We start from the raw sequence: 13,973 nt of genomic DNA on the forward strand, positions 1-13,973 counted from the left end.
AAGCTAAGAGACATCACTATAGCACTATAACTAAATTGTCTGAAGTTTTACCTTTCACTCCCATCCACGCTTTTCAGTAAAGTCCACATTCCTTTAAGTTGTTTTTAATGATGACATCTGTAACAGCATCAAAAACAAACTGCACATTTTTGGTGTCTGTGGCACAAGTGAAGTGAGTGTAGATCTCCTTGGTATCTTTTCTTCTGTTCAGATCTTCAAACTGGCACTGGATATAAGCAGCTGCCTCTTCATATGTATTGGAACCTAAAAGAGATACCCAATATTCTTGGTTTAAATTATAATGGCTCCTTCAACTCAAATGGTCATTACCATTTACTTATGAAGAGAGGGAACATGATCCACTTAAATATGGACAGAATTCTGTATTTCTATAATCATTAGGCTTTTCTATAAGTCAATTCTTCATGAGAACAGACTCTCATTGTAACTAAAATAAAATCATCACACACAAAGATTAAGGAAAACAAACTAAGTTTTTCTCTCCCCTTTCATTTAGATTTTTCAGCTTAAAAAAATCTAGAAAGTATAAAAGCAAACTAGGGAAGTAGGAAGGTGCATTTCTAGAGAACGTAATTATTTAAAATGTCAGAAAGAGGCTATGCTCCTTGGAGTGATCTTGAAATAAACAATCCAAAAGGGTTATACTCATTCTTCTTTTCAAAATTATCCCACCATTTTAATAGGGTTTAGCCTCAGAGCCTTAGGGAAATGATTTAAATAATCAAAGGCAATATACTTTAAAAGGGTGAATTTTGTGGTTTGTGAATTAATCTCGCAATAAAGCTATTATTTTTTTTAAAAGGGGGCAGGTGGCAGGAGCCAAAAGAAAAGCATATCTTCAACAACATTTGTCATTAACGTTCTCAATCACCTGCTTTTTACACCATCTTCTCTAGGTATGGAGCCTTTGGAGTAGCCTTAGAAACTAGATGCATAAGCTCATGTCTCTTAAAATAAAAAGAAAGAGAAATAAAAAAGAAAGAAAGAAAGAGAGAGAGAGAGAGAGAGAAGGAGGGAGGGAGAGAACTAGATGCAAAGCCAGGGAAACTCAACAATACAGTTATTCCAATAAACTAGAGACTATTTTCAGTGACATTAAGCATGACAAAAAATATCAACAACTAAGTAAATAAAGAAGACTAGATAACAAAAAGCTTAAGAAAGGAAGGAATATTAATTAAGCAAAATATTTAAAGAACTGAAAGAGGCAGCTTTGTAGGCGCTTGAAGTAAAGGTTTCTTGAAATCTGTAGAACCACCTCTGTAAATGAAAGGAGGCAGATGAGTGGCAAGCGGATTTCACCAAGAGGAACAGCTACTAATAGCTGGTAAATCAGGACTGTGTGAATCCTTAAGCAAATGAAGTCAATGGAGAATAGGCTTGGAAGTTCACAACAACAAATGGATATGATATGGAAGGCTCTTTGCTTTGTGGGAAGACTCTCAGCTGTGCCTTCAACATTAATGTCAATCCTTTTAACTTGTTTTACATAAGATTTCTCTCCCAATCTTAAATTTTGGCTACTTTCTTTAAACTCACCTAATTCTTACCTGCCCCGTTCCTTATTCTCAACAGAACACCACATTTCCAACTTCCCTGAGAAAACGGAAGCCATGAAGATTAAACTACACCTCAACTTTTTAGCCTACCACCTCGCTTGAAAAGTTAACTATGTACACTTACGTGTGCTCTGGTCTTAGAGGTATATTCCTTCCTACTCAAAAATCAATTGTTCTAGCTAGATTCTTTTTTTTTTTTTTTTAATTAATGAGGGAAATTCACGTAACATACATTTAACCATTTTAAAGTGTACAATTCAGTGGCATTCAGCGTATTCACAATGTTATGCAATCAGCACCTCTCTAGTTTCAACACTTTTTCACTGCCCCAGGGAAACACCCATTCCCTTGAAGTAATCACTCCCCATTCTCTCCACTCCCTGATGCTCTGGTAACTACCAATATGCTTTCCTACTCTATGGATTTGCCTAATTTGGACCTATCATATAAAAGGAATCACATAATACGTGACCTTTTGTTTGGCTTTTTCACTTAGCATAATGTTCTCAGGGTTCATCCTAGTTGTAGCATCTATTGTTCCTTTATATGGGTAAATAATATTCATTGTATGTATATACCACAATTTGTTTATCCATTTGTCCTACCTAGACTCTTAAGTCCTTTTTTCCCACCTGCTTGTATGTAAATCCTGCTCCACCAATTACCTCTGCTTTTTCCAACTTCTCTTTTGCTTTTAAGATCTTACCCCAAACCTACAAACATTCTTAAATCTCTCCTTTCCCTTTAATCTATACTGCTCGAGTAGCCTATACTTGTCTTCATTTCTTCACTTCCCACTCAGTAACTCACTGTACCCAGCTCTCCTCTCACCATTCCGCTGACACTGCTCTCAGTAACAGTCAAGGGCCTCCTAACTGCTAACTCCAAAAGCCACTTTTCAATACGTATCTCACTTTAGTGTTCTGCACATGACATTGTTGACTAAAATATTTAGTCAACTCACTTTTAAAGCTCTCCTTTTGGTTTTTATGATATTTTGGCTGTCGTGGGTCTTCTCTCTGTATGCTTTAAAAACCTTTCTTTCTCTCCTGCCAGTGGAGGCTGGTCCTCTCTCTCATTCTACCTGTGGTTCTTTTCTCTCCTCATTCTATAATATCATCTCCCTAGGTCATTTCATCCATTTCCATGTTTTAATTACTGCTGATCTCAAATCAATACCTCAAACCCTAACCTCTCCTCAAGCTCCAACGCCACAAATAACTGCCTATTAAATATCATGTAAATAAATGTTCCACAGATACTTCAAAATCAACATTCCTAAATATGAATTCAGATCACAGCACCAGCATCCAAGGGAGAAATCTGGGAGTACTTTTGACTCTTCCCACTTCCTTACCTTGCTACACCCTTTCACTTTATTATAGAAAGTATTTACACTGTCTGAGCTAATAGTTCCTCTTCCCTGCAAATACCTGGCTCTGATCTATGTTTCACAGCGGGACAGCCCTGGCAGGCATGTTTGTGCCCTGGACCTCAACTGATTGGCCAACGGATTTTTGCCACACTTAACCATGGCCAGAATCTTTCTCCTAGGCATTTGAAACTGAGACCAAGCAATTACAATCTAGTCTGGTATTTTCAACAGAGGAGACAAAAAAACTGTGTCAAAGCCATCTTTTACCACGTAAACTGAATAGCAGAAAAAGTTGGTAAGGAGAGAAAGAAGAATAAAAGAATAAAAAAGATATATAGACAGAAGGAGAGAAAAGAGTTGAGGAGAAAGAGTAGCTTCTAGGGTACCTGATAGCTTTCTAATTCCATTCTGAAACCTCTCTACATTCTAGCCCTTGGCTTCTATGATATATCCCTTGGTCCTCACCAGAAGTTTTTATTTGTATCCTCAGAGAGTTATTACTAATTCAACTCCCCCTACTATCTAGCTTTATTGTCACTTATTGTATAATATTTCTAAAGCACAGTTTCTAATAGATTATGTACCCAATTAGAATCCTCCAGTTGTTCATCACTGTCTCAGCACAAGAGATTCGGCCCTCCATGAGTTGATCACTGACCATCTCTCCAATCATTCCTTCCCTACCACTTTAAACTCCAGGAATACCAAATTCCTTCCAAATTCCAGAAGAAGGCATGCCATTTTTCTACCTCCATATTTTCATAATGTACTTCCCCTTTTCTAAAATGCTTTTATTCCCTCATCTGCTTGATCATTTCTAATTCATCCTCTTCGTAGCTCACTCAAGTGTCATTTCCTCTGGAAAAAGACCACACTGACCCCATCAGAAGTAATCACTTCCATTCTGCTTCTACTGACGCACATTTTACACTACAGTAAATTATTTATGTGTGCCTCTCCCTCTGCAACTAAATGTCAGTTTCTTGAGCACATTAACTGCATCTTATCCTTGTATTTTCTTGAATATATACCAAATTTTAATTTTTACCCTTCTTCATTTTCCTCAAAAAATAAGGACAGAAATTTAAAATAAACACAGAAAACTTGAATATGTCTGAAATAGCACTTTAAACTTAAGAGATCTTAATCACATGCTTAATGCTGATACCACTACCAGTGAACACTCTCCATGAATCATTCAAAACAAAAGGCAGTTGTATGACACCAAAGTGTTGATTTAAGTAATGTGTGTACCTCCAATGAAATCTTTCATGAACCCTTACCTGTGTATTCTGGATAACAGATAGTTAGTGGACTCCTCTTTATTTTTTCCTCGAAAAGGTCTTTCTTGTTAAGGAAAAGAATGATTGAAGTGTCTGTAAACCATTTGTTATTACAAATGCTGTCAAAGAGTTTCATGCTTTCATGCATTCGATTCTAAAAAAGAAACAAAGGATGACAGGTCAGTAGCCAACAGTAAAAGTGAATTAATGTAATGAAAAAACACACCAAGTTTTAAAGCACTGAATGGCATTCATGGAAAAATGTCAGACACTAATAACATGAAAGCCGAGTCAGTCCTCATTTTTACAACTCTTGGGGGTGAGAAGGAGGGAAGAAGGGCAGGCTGACAAGAGGATGTACTCAGTGCAGCTATCACATCTCTTTAACAGTAATAAGGCATAGATCAATATTTTGAAAAACTAATCTCACTAATGAGGAGAAAAATTAAGGATATTAAGTTTTGCTTCAATGAGCAAATGAATGTACACAGTCTTCTTAAGAGTTATTTTCCATTTCCTGGCTGCATTTGCCAGGTTTTTTTTTTTTTTTACCAGAAACTCCAACATACCATCTCTTCATCCTCAGCCAGAACAAGGTCATAATCACTGAGGGCCACACAGAAGATAATTGCTGTCACCCCCTCAAAACAGTGAATCCACTTTTTTCGTTCTGATCTTTGGCCACCCACATCAAACATCCTGAGTAAGGGGAAAGAAAGCACAAATTCAGTAGGTCACAGATACACCTCTCCCTAAACTGAAATGATTAGGAAACTTCCCACTATTGCATATTTAAAACCTCATTTATAATGGAAAAGACAAACAAGAAGCAGATAAAATGTTGTCAAAATAATTATCTGCAGCTAAAGGTAAAAGAGAACAACATGAGAAAATAAAATTTAGGAATTATGTAAATTCTCATTTTAGATGGCTGGTTGAGCTTCCTCCCTATAAGCTTGCATCAGATGTGCCAAAAGTCAGCAGAATAAACACTGAAATGGATTAAAGGAAGGAGGGAGGAAAAAGACAGGAAAAATAAAGAGCTAAATAATACAGCTTAATAACAATATTAATAACTAATATTTATTGAGTGTTTACCATGGTGCCAGACAGTATGCTAAACATCTTAAGAACATTTACTCATTTGGTCCTTGTAACACTCCTATCAGTATTATTATCATCCCCATTATACCGATGAAGAAACTGAGACACATTCAAAGTTAAATTACTAACAAATGGGGACTGGGGATCTGAACCCAGGCATTCTAACTTCAGCACCCACGCTCTTATCCATGACACTACTCTGCCTCTCAAAATGGTCTGCCTCTAAATCCCCAACTTGTTCTATAACTTCTCCCTATTGATTCAAAAGTTTGTTTTCTTAACTTTAAGGGAAAAATATTTTAGAGATTAATTGTGAAAAAAATAAATAAATTATATTTTACAGGAGGATTCTAATGAGCCAATATCTTAGGGAAAACAAAAACAAAACAAAAAAAAAACCCCTTAATGAATATTTCCAAACTCCCAGTCTTACTTAAATCTAATTAATAATGACAAAGCTTCAACTGTTCACACACTTTATGGTCCACTTCAGATTAGTTTTAGTCCACTACTCTCTTCTAGCGGGCTTACTTGAGTCAACTGCTGAACTTCTGTCAACAGTGTTCTCACCCACCTCCTCTAGTAAAAAGAACACCCGCACTGCTTTGTTTTTTAGCTGTTACTTAGTGTGATGCGGGATGCATGCAAATGGTTGGATATACTCTTAAGATCTATGTTGGATGACATGATAAAATTTATAAAGATTAAACTCTGTCAAACTGGTTTAATGTGTCAGATCTACAGTGACTAGGGGCCTACATTTCCAGAGGGTTTTTTTGCCCCAGAGATTGAAAGAAATAAGATATAGTTGTTGATTTCTCAGTGTACGTTTGAAACGAAACATACATCATATCTCTTCATGACCCAACTCTTCCTTTGGGTTGATCTTGCACAGTTCTTTTCAACTTTTGGTCATTACATCTGAAATGATGCAATCACAAGTTTCTTTAATATAGAACACCTATATAACACCATATATTTTACCATGGAAGTCTCTAGAGGAGGAGACAAATCAGTACACCAATAGTTTTATTTCAGTACTCCCCTTTTTTCTTCTATGAAGACCATAAAGCTGGGAGGAAACTGAAGTTCCAAGATGAGCTTTTAGCACATATTAACATTTACAATATCATTTACTAACAGATCAACATTTTATAAACATTACCTCATTAATTGAGAGGCAAGTAAGCAATTACACAATGCCTTGCATATGGTAGATGCTCAATAAATGTTTGAATAAATGGATAGTGGTTTTGCCTAGAGAGAAGAGGAAAAGGAAGAAGTGATAGTACTTCATAACAAGATATCTACATGCCAACAATAAAGGGGGTGTGGCACCTTAATTAATCTGGCTATTGATCCTGGCATAAAAAGACAGTTAGGATTTACCTAACTAAAGATCAATCTATGACAACATCAACAGGAAAGTTTCCCACACTAAAGAAATAATGGTCACAACTTTTAATTATCAATGGGTTACAAATCTTACAGCACACAAAGAGACATCTCATTCTTATGGTTTCACAAGTGATAATCCATGTGGGTTTTGCCACTCTTGTTAAATACTTTCATCAGTACTAAAGATAAGTGGCTTGTCTACTCTAAAAACTATTCGGCAGAACTGCTATTTTCCTACACCAGGTTTCAAATCTGGGTTAGTGTATTAAGATTTTAAGACCTCAACTGGTATCTAGTAATATGTAAACTCTGTGTGGATTTCACAAACCCTGTGGAGCAATCCTTTTCAGAGAAAAGAAAACTGAGAGGATCTGTGTAGTAGTTACATTTGTATGCAATAATGCCGAATACTGCATTTTACATATATGCATAATGAGATAATTAAAAACTACATCATATATTGAAGGGGAAAGTTTACTCCTAATCTTAAAGGTCACAAAAGCAGAAAACAGGAACCGAAAAAAACAGTTTTAATATTTATAAAAGACCATTAACACAGAGACAAGCTGAGGCCTGTTTTAGAATTACTAATGCTAATGAGAAAATTCTTTGTATTAGAATACTAGAATTTTCACTGTTTATGTCATCATACCAACCCAAAATACCTCTATTCCCCTGTCTATTTTCCATTCTGCACTGTATTAAGAACTTAGTTTGCATGGTACTATGCACAAAGTGCACAATTAGTCCAAGAGCCATGACAATCAATACTAGCTCCATTCCATTAAACTCAAAAGGAAATTTGAACCAGTAAGAAAGGACTAACACGGGTGAGAAAAGCATTTCTATTTTAATATCAAAATGGCAGGATAGAGCCACATAACTAACCAAAACTGGTTTTCTATCCATGTAATATTTTGTTATCCTGCTAAAAAGCATTCAATACCTATTTTTGGCAATTCTAACAAAAAAGCAGCAGCTGAAAGGAATAACACTAAGAAATAAAACAAACCAGTAATCACATGATTAATTCGATTGTCAGGCAAGTTACAATTTAATTTTGAATTTAAATTCCTCCAGAGGGACACAAATATTTGATGCTATTTGGAGAATGAAGAAACGTTTGGGCCCCCATTTGGTTAAAATATTCAAATAATGGCTGATGAATATAGTAAGTTTCTAAACCAAGGAATATGGCCTAGATAAGTTTTACCCTGATTAAGAGATCCTAACTAAAAGAAAATATTTGTGTTTGGCACATCTAGCAAAAAGGCTAATAATGACTTACTTGAAGTATAGGTCTTTGAAGGTAAAATGCGTTTCCACAATGCCTGTGGTCTTCACTCTCGTCCGAAGAACATCTTGCTGAGTTGGAATGTAGTTGGTTTGGGATATTCTATCCAAATCATTTAGGTAACTAAATAAAATACACATTTATTTTTTTTACTGGTAAAGCCAACCATGTGCACAGTATAAGTCAACAGACTAAATTAGTTCCTTGCCAAAAGTAGATTCTGAAATCGTCACTAAAGCGGTGGAACAATATCAGATCTTTAGTAACATAGAAATGATAAGAAAAAATGTGAATATGGCATAGGATAATTAAAGTAGGCTCTAGATACACTAACAAAAGTGGTTTTAATTCTATAGAATTAAACCGTAAAAGCCAATTAAAAATTTAAAAAACAGGAAATGTTACTCTTATTAAAGACAAATTCCTGAAATTTAATACTAAATCAACTGTGCACTGTACAGTACCAAAACCAAACCAATAGTCCTCAGACATTTAAACTTAATAGGTCATCTGCAAGTTTAACCATTTAAATAAGACATTACAGAATGCCATTTTAATTATTAAAATTAAGAAGAGAACTATCAAATTATGAAGAGAACTGTAAGAATATTTCTTGTTTTCTTTCAAGAAACAGAAGAGCTGGAGATTTTGAGGTTCTTTTACTCTGTGCCAAAAATAGATATAAATGCCACCACCCCCCAAATTTAATTTGTTCGGTGAAATAATGGAAAGACTGCTTCAAAGCTAAATTCTTCCCAGATTCCAGGCTAGAAAACTGAATAGCAGGTGGCACCAATATAAGTGAATCATTAATGATCTATAAAACCAAGTATCATTAATATCATTAATGTTAAGGAGTCAAACTTAGATCAACAATTATGGGGGAAAAAGACCCAAACCAACTCTATAAATCACATGTGGTTAGAGAATTCAGAGCATACTGAATGTATGAAAAAAAACAATGACAATCTACCTTTGATGACCACTAGGAGAATTATTTAAGCTATCAATATCTGCAACTAAAAAATATTATTGAAAGGTAGGCAAAAGTACTGAAATCAGTGCAGTGGTGTGCATAAATAGCCCCAGCTACTCAGGAGGCTGAGGCAGGAGGATCACTTGAGCCCAGTGGTTTGAGATCGGGGCAATATAGTGATACTCTGTCTCAAAAAAAAAAAAAAAGCCTGAAATATTTCTAAAGCCAAGTTTTCACTGAAAGAATAAACAAGTTTTTCAAATATAGTCATGTGCCATGTAATGATGTTTTTGGTCAACAACAGGCCACATATACATATGATACTGGTACCGTAAGATTATAATAGAACTGAAAAATTCCTATCCCCTAGTGATGTCACAGCCATTGTAACATCGTAGTGCAGCGCATTACCTTTTCTATGTTTAGATACACAAACACTTACCACTGTGTTACAGTTGTCTACAATATTCAGGACAGTAACATGCTATACAGGTTTGCAGCATAGGAGCAATAGCCTAGGTATGTAGTAGGCTATACCATCTAGGCTTTGTGTGAGTACACTCTAATTCTATGATGTTCACATGACAAAATCACCTAACTGCACTTTTTAGAACATATCACTGTCACTAAGCGATACAAGACTATATCACTTAATTTCTTCTTATAATAATTAAAGCTAGAATGAGGATGGGAAATGTAGGAAAATAATAATATTGGAGAAAATACCTTAATGCTTAAAAGTGCCCTCATCTAGCACAGAGAGATCCCCAAGCTCCCAAAAAGTACATTGAAAAAATAATACATTCCAAATATAGGTCTTATAAATAAATGTATATAAAAGAGACAAACAGGATCACATAAAATAACTTAACAGAAGTATTAATTACAGATTCTCTAAAACTATGTAATACCCAAGAGAATTTCCTTGACAAAACCATGCTTCAAATTCATTCTATGACTCAACATTCTCTTTCTATACAAAGTCTATTGTGATCTGGCAAAAGATTTGTAAGTGGTGCCTAGTCCAGAGAAATCCATAGCATAGCCCAGACACAGAGAGTTGGCTACACCAAAAGGGATAGCACAATTCTAATTTCCCTCTCCAGCTGGCTATCAATGCCAAGCCCATATGCAGAGGGAACTTATGAATTGGAAGAGATCCAGAACCCGGCTACAACAGATCTCCAGATCTCTCTCCTTCTTCGCTTGCTTATTATAAACATGTCATGGAACTTATTTTATGGTGCCAAGTCTCCCATTTACATTCCAACAGGGAACTTTTTTCTGCAAGTCATACAGATGACCAAGGGCTCTATAATCCTAAACTGAGACAATCTTTATAAAGGATCCTACAGACTTCTAAGAGCATCTATTACTTAAACATTTCCTTAAGGATGGGCACTGAACTTTCTCTAGGGTCACCAAATTATTCTGTTTTAGTTTCACAGAGAAAAATTACTTACTATGAAGCAGAATCATTGAGTTGATATTCCCTGGATCTGCTGAAGCAAGCTTGCACCCCACCATCGCGCCATAACCGTTTAATCACTCCTGCTAGTTCTGGAGTCATGATTCCTTCTTCAGCACTGCCAGCTAAAACAAATAATTGCCGGGCGTCATCCTGAAGAAAGCAGTTAAGAAAGACAGACAGATGATTCTCCATTTCTTTATGACTTGACAACAGTCTCTTTAGAACATACACTATGTTATTTTGAAAGAGGTGTTAACAGAGACCTTTTCTGGCAGGCCAGTATGAGAGAATTTACAACTGAGTCTTTCCCACTTCTCACTCTACTATAGTTGTAAGTTCAGAACAAAGCTAAGGAATGATTTTAGCTCCCCACTACTCTTCCACACCACACGACACCACACTACCATCCCCAGAAACGATCCCCTCTGACTGGCCCACAAATCTCCATCCTGATTGCTCATTATTTTTTGACAGAAAAAAAATGATTTGTGAGATAGGCACATGTAACACATTCCCATTCTGTTAAAGGAAGCCTACAATAAAAATCGAAATGAAAAGACTAGCATGTAAAAAGTAAAGTTTAAACATGTCAAAAGGAGTAAAACATTAATCAAGTTTAAGAAAAAAGTATTCTCTTCTTACCCCTTCAGCCTAGACAACTGAAAAGGAAGGAGAGATGGAGGCATTTAATAAATTTAGAAGCCTAGTGGGGGGAATAAATCCCTCAGGGAAAAATTCAAAGTGTCTAGATTCCCCCAAAGGAATGATAATGATGCTCCAAGGGAAGGGAAAAAAGGCAGCAGGAGGAAAAGAAAGCAATAAAGAGGGATGTGATCAAAACTTCATGAGTCATACACAGTTTTCTAAGTCGTTATAGTTTTTAAACCTCAAATGCATGAGAGGTAGAGAGGACTAAAAAGGGCTATGAGAATTTTGATTGTTTTTGCTGCTTTTATTCTATTCACCCATATTTGTCAGTTTGTTTTATTTTATTTTTTTAAGACAGAGTCCCACTCTGTTGCCAAGGTTGGAGTGCAGTGGCATGATCATAGCTCACTACAGCCTTGAACTGCTAGGCTCAAGTGATCCTCCTGTCTCAGCCTCCTGAATAGGTAGGGTTACAGGTACACACCACCACACCTAGCTAATTTTTTTTTGTAGAGACAGGGTCTTGCTATGTTGCCCAAGCTGGTCTCAAACTCCTGGGTTCAAGTGAACCTCCCACCTTGGCCTCCCAAAGTGCTGGGATTACAGGTGTTCTTACTTGCCAGTTTAAAAGTAAACACGGGTCTCATCGGATGATTTCCCCACCAAAATCTAATATTTATCTGCCGCAAGAGATTACAAATAACTATTAACATAAAAATGGAGACACTAAAAATGCAGATCCTGGGTAAAGAAAAGGGGGAAAGGGGAGCAATCATTTGTATCTTAAGTAGTCATCAGGACAAAATAAACCAATAAGCAAAAGGCTTTTCAGACCACAGATCAAATCACAATCAAAAACTCCTAAGACTTGTGCATTACCAGAACTTGTACACCTACCTAGACAAAACAAAACTACCCATGGTGCATTCAAATTAACTTTGTCAAACTCTGGGTCTTCAGCCTTAATGGTAATATTCCCTGCTTTAAGATCCTTTCCTGTATTCTTTCTAGTAATACTTCAGGCTCAACCCTCTCCTGTCCAAGTAATAACCAGGCCTGACTCTGCTTAGCTTCTGAGATCAGACGAGATAGGGCACATTCGGGGTGGTATGGCACAGACCAGGCTCAACACTCTCTAAGAAATTTTATCTAAGATCATAACCCCCTCCTCTCTTTTCCAAAATAAAAATTTTAAACAAGAATGAATGATTGAGAAAAGTTGAAACATACAAATTGGCCAACATACTCAACAGTGAGCATGTCCTTCTACCTGTAAAGTATAGTGCTTTAACTTACATTTGAAGACTTTATAGTCCCTTGGTTCTGAAATCTGACTGTACTCATGCAGGTATTCAAATAACCTCATTAAACATTACTTAAAAAAATAAAAAATACCATGATTCTAATTTTAGAAACTTCAAAAAAAAAGGAGTTATTGCTACATATTTTTGCTGTCCAGACTCTATAAATATTGTTTCAGGAGCGAGACCCTATCTCGAAAGAAGGAAAAGAAAAGGAAAGGAAAGAAAAGAAAGAAAGAAAGAAGCCCCTCTTTACAATGAATCTCACTCACACCTTCACTCTGAAGCAGATATGAAAAGGAACCTAGCCCACATCTAGCTCTATTCTTTTCCATTCACTCTCCAACCATAAAAAACTAGAGAAGGGTAAGAACAAAGCTATAAATATATCCTTACATATGAAAGAAAAAAAAGAAACTTTTAAAAATTATATAGGATTATAGATTAGGATGGCTGGAATGCTAGATGATTTAGGAGGCCTGAGAGGCATTAATGACATCAACTGCATCTGGTGATATAGGAGTGTTAGCACCCAAAGATTAATGACAACTGATTTGATAAAGGAAAGAAATGAAAGGAGGAAGGGTAATCAAGACAAATAGAGGAGGACAGCCAGAAAGAAATAAAAAAGGAAAAGGAAAAAGGGAGAAACTAAGAGAAGTAAATAATTGAGATACAGAAAAAGCCGACACAGAGAGAGAGAGAGAGAGAGAGAGAGAGAAGAGAATTACTGACCAGTTATCACGTACAACAAGTACAACAGAGAAGCAGAGTTAGGTGATAGGGAGAAATGAGAATAGGGAGGGAAAAACTAAGATCACAGAGAGAGCTGGTACAAAGAAGAAAAAAAGGAAAAGCAGGAAGTGAGAGAAGGAATAAAAAGGGGTTAGACAAGAATAAAGACTTTATTTATGCTTGAACTATCAAACATCCCTGCTCAGGTGCACAGAAAAATTAAGTCCCTAATTTTTGTAATATGGTACCTTTCAACAAAAATATAAAAGTCTTATTCACATATTTTCTCTTCCCTTATTTTCTGCAACTCTGTTCTCCCATCATTTTACAACCCTTAATCTAGCTCTTCTTCCCTTATACCACTTCTAAGATACTTTCTAGTCTAACACCATCCAACTCTGACCACCTTTTCAATATTTTTCCCTTCAACAATTTCCTAGTTATTTATTGGGTATTAATTTGCATTTGATAAGTTGAGAGTTGCTTAAAAGAGTTCTTAAGCTACTTCACAGACATACAGGCTTTGCCTTTCCAAGCAGACTCCCCAAGTCACTTCATTTTTCCATGGCACCTACGTATGTCACTCCAAACACAGCTGATGACTGTCTTAGATCTAGGAAGTAATTCTATAATTTCTCAGCCTCTTCTTGCAATTTAGCTGACGATGACATAAAAGATCTCCTGTCTTCATTTTGGCCCTCTCTCCACTGGCATCAAACATCCTAGTTTACAAACTAGACCTTCAGGGTCTATTAAGTATTATTATAATTAAACGACACAATTTTTAAATAGCTGACATGTGCAAGGC

The 13,973-nt window shown here is 36.1% G+C and overlaps 1 protein-coding gene across 1 annotated transcript in view; it reads right to left on the reverse strand.

The window, feature by feature from the left end:
• Positions 1 to 13,973, reverse strand: part of GNAI3 (G protein subunit alpha i3) — a 39,616-nt gene that overhangs the window by 2,935 nt on the left and 22,708 nt on the right. The window contains exons 4-8 of the mRNA XM_069480871.1: positions 10,474 to 10,631; positions 8,029 to 8,157; positions 4,808 to 4,937; positions 4,239 to 4,392; positions 52 to 264 (exon numbers count right to left, since the gene is read on the reverse strand). Of these exons, the coding sequence (XP_069336972.1) occupies positions 74 to 264; positions 4,239 to 4,392; positions 4,808 to 4,937; positions 8,029 to 8,157; positions 10,474 to 10,631 (762 nt within the window). The 3' untranslated portion in view covers positions 52 to 73. The remainder of the gene's footprint in view (positions 1 to 51; positions 265 to 4,238; positions 4,393 to 4,807; positions 4,938 to 8,028; positions 8,158 to 10,473; positions 10,632 to 13,973) is intronic.

The sequence above is a fragment of the Eulemur rufifrons genome, chromosome 8 (assembly GCF_041146395.1).
Source record: "Eulemur rufifrons isolate Redbay chromosome 8, OSU_ERuf_1, whole genome shotgun sequence".
Lineage (NCBI taxonomy): Eukaryota > Metazoa > Chordata > Mammalia > Primates > Lemuridae > Eulemur > Eulemur rufifrons.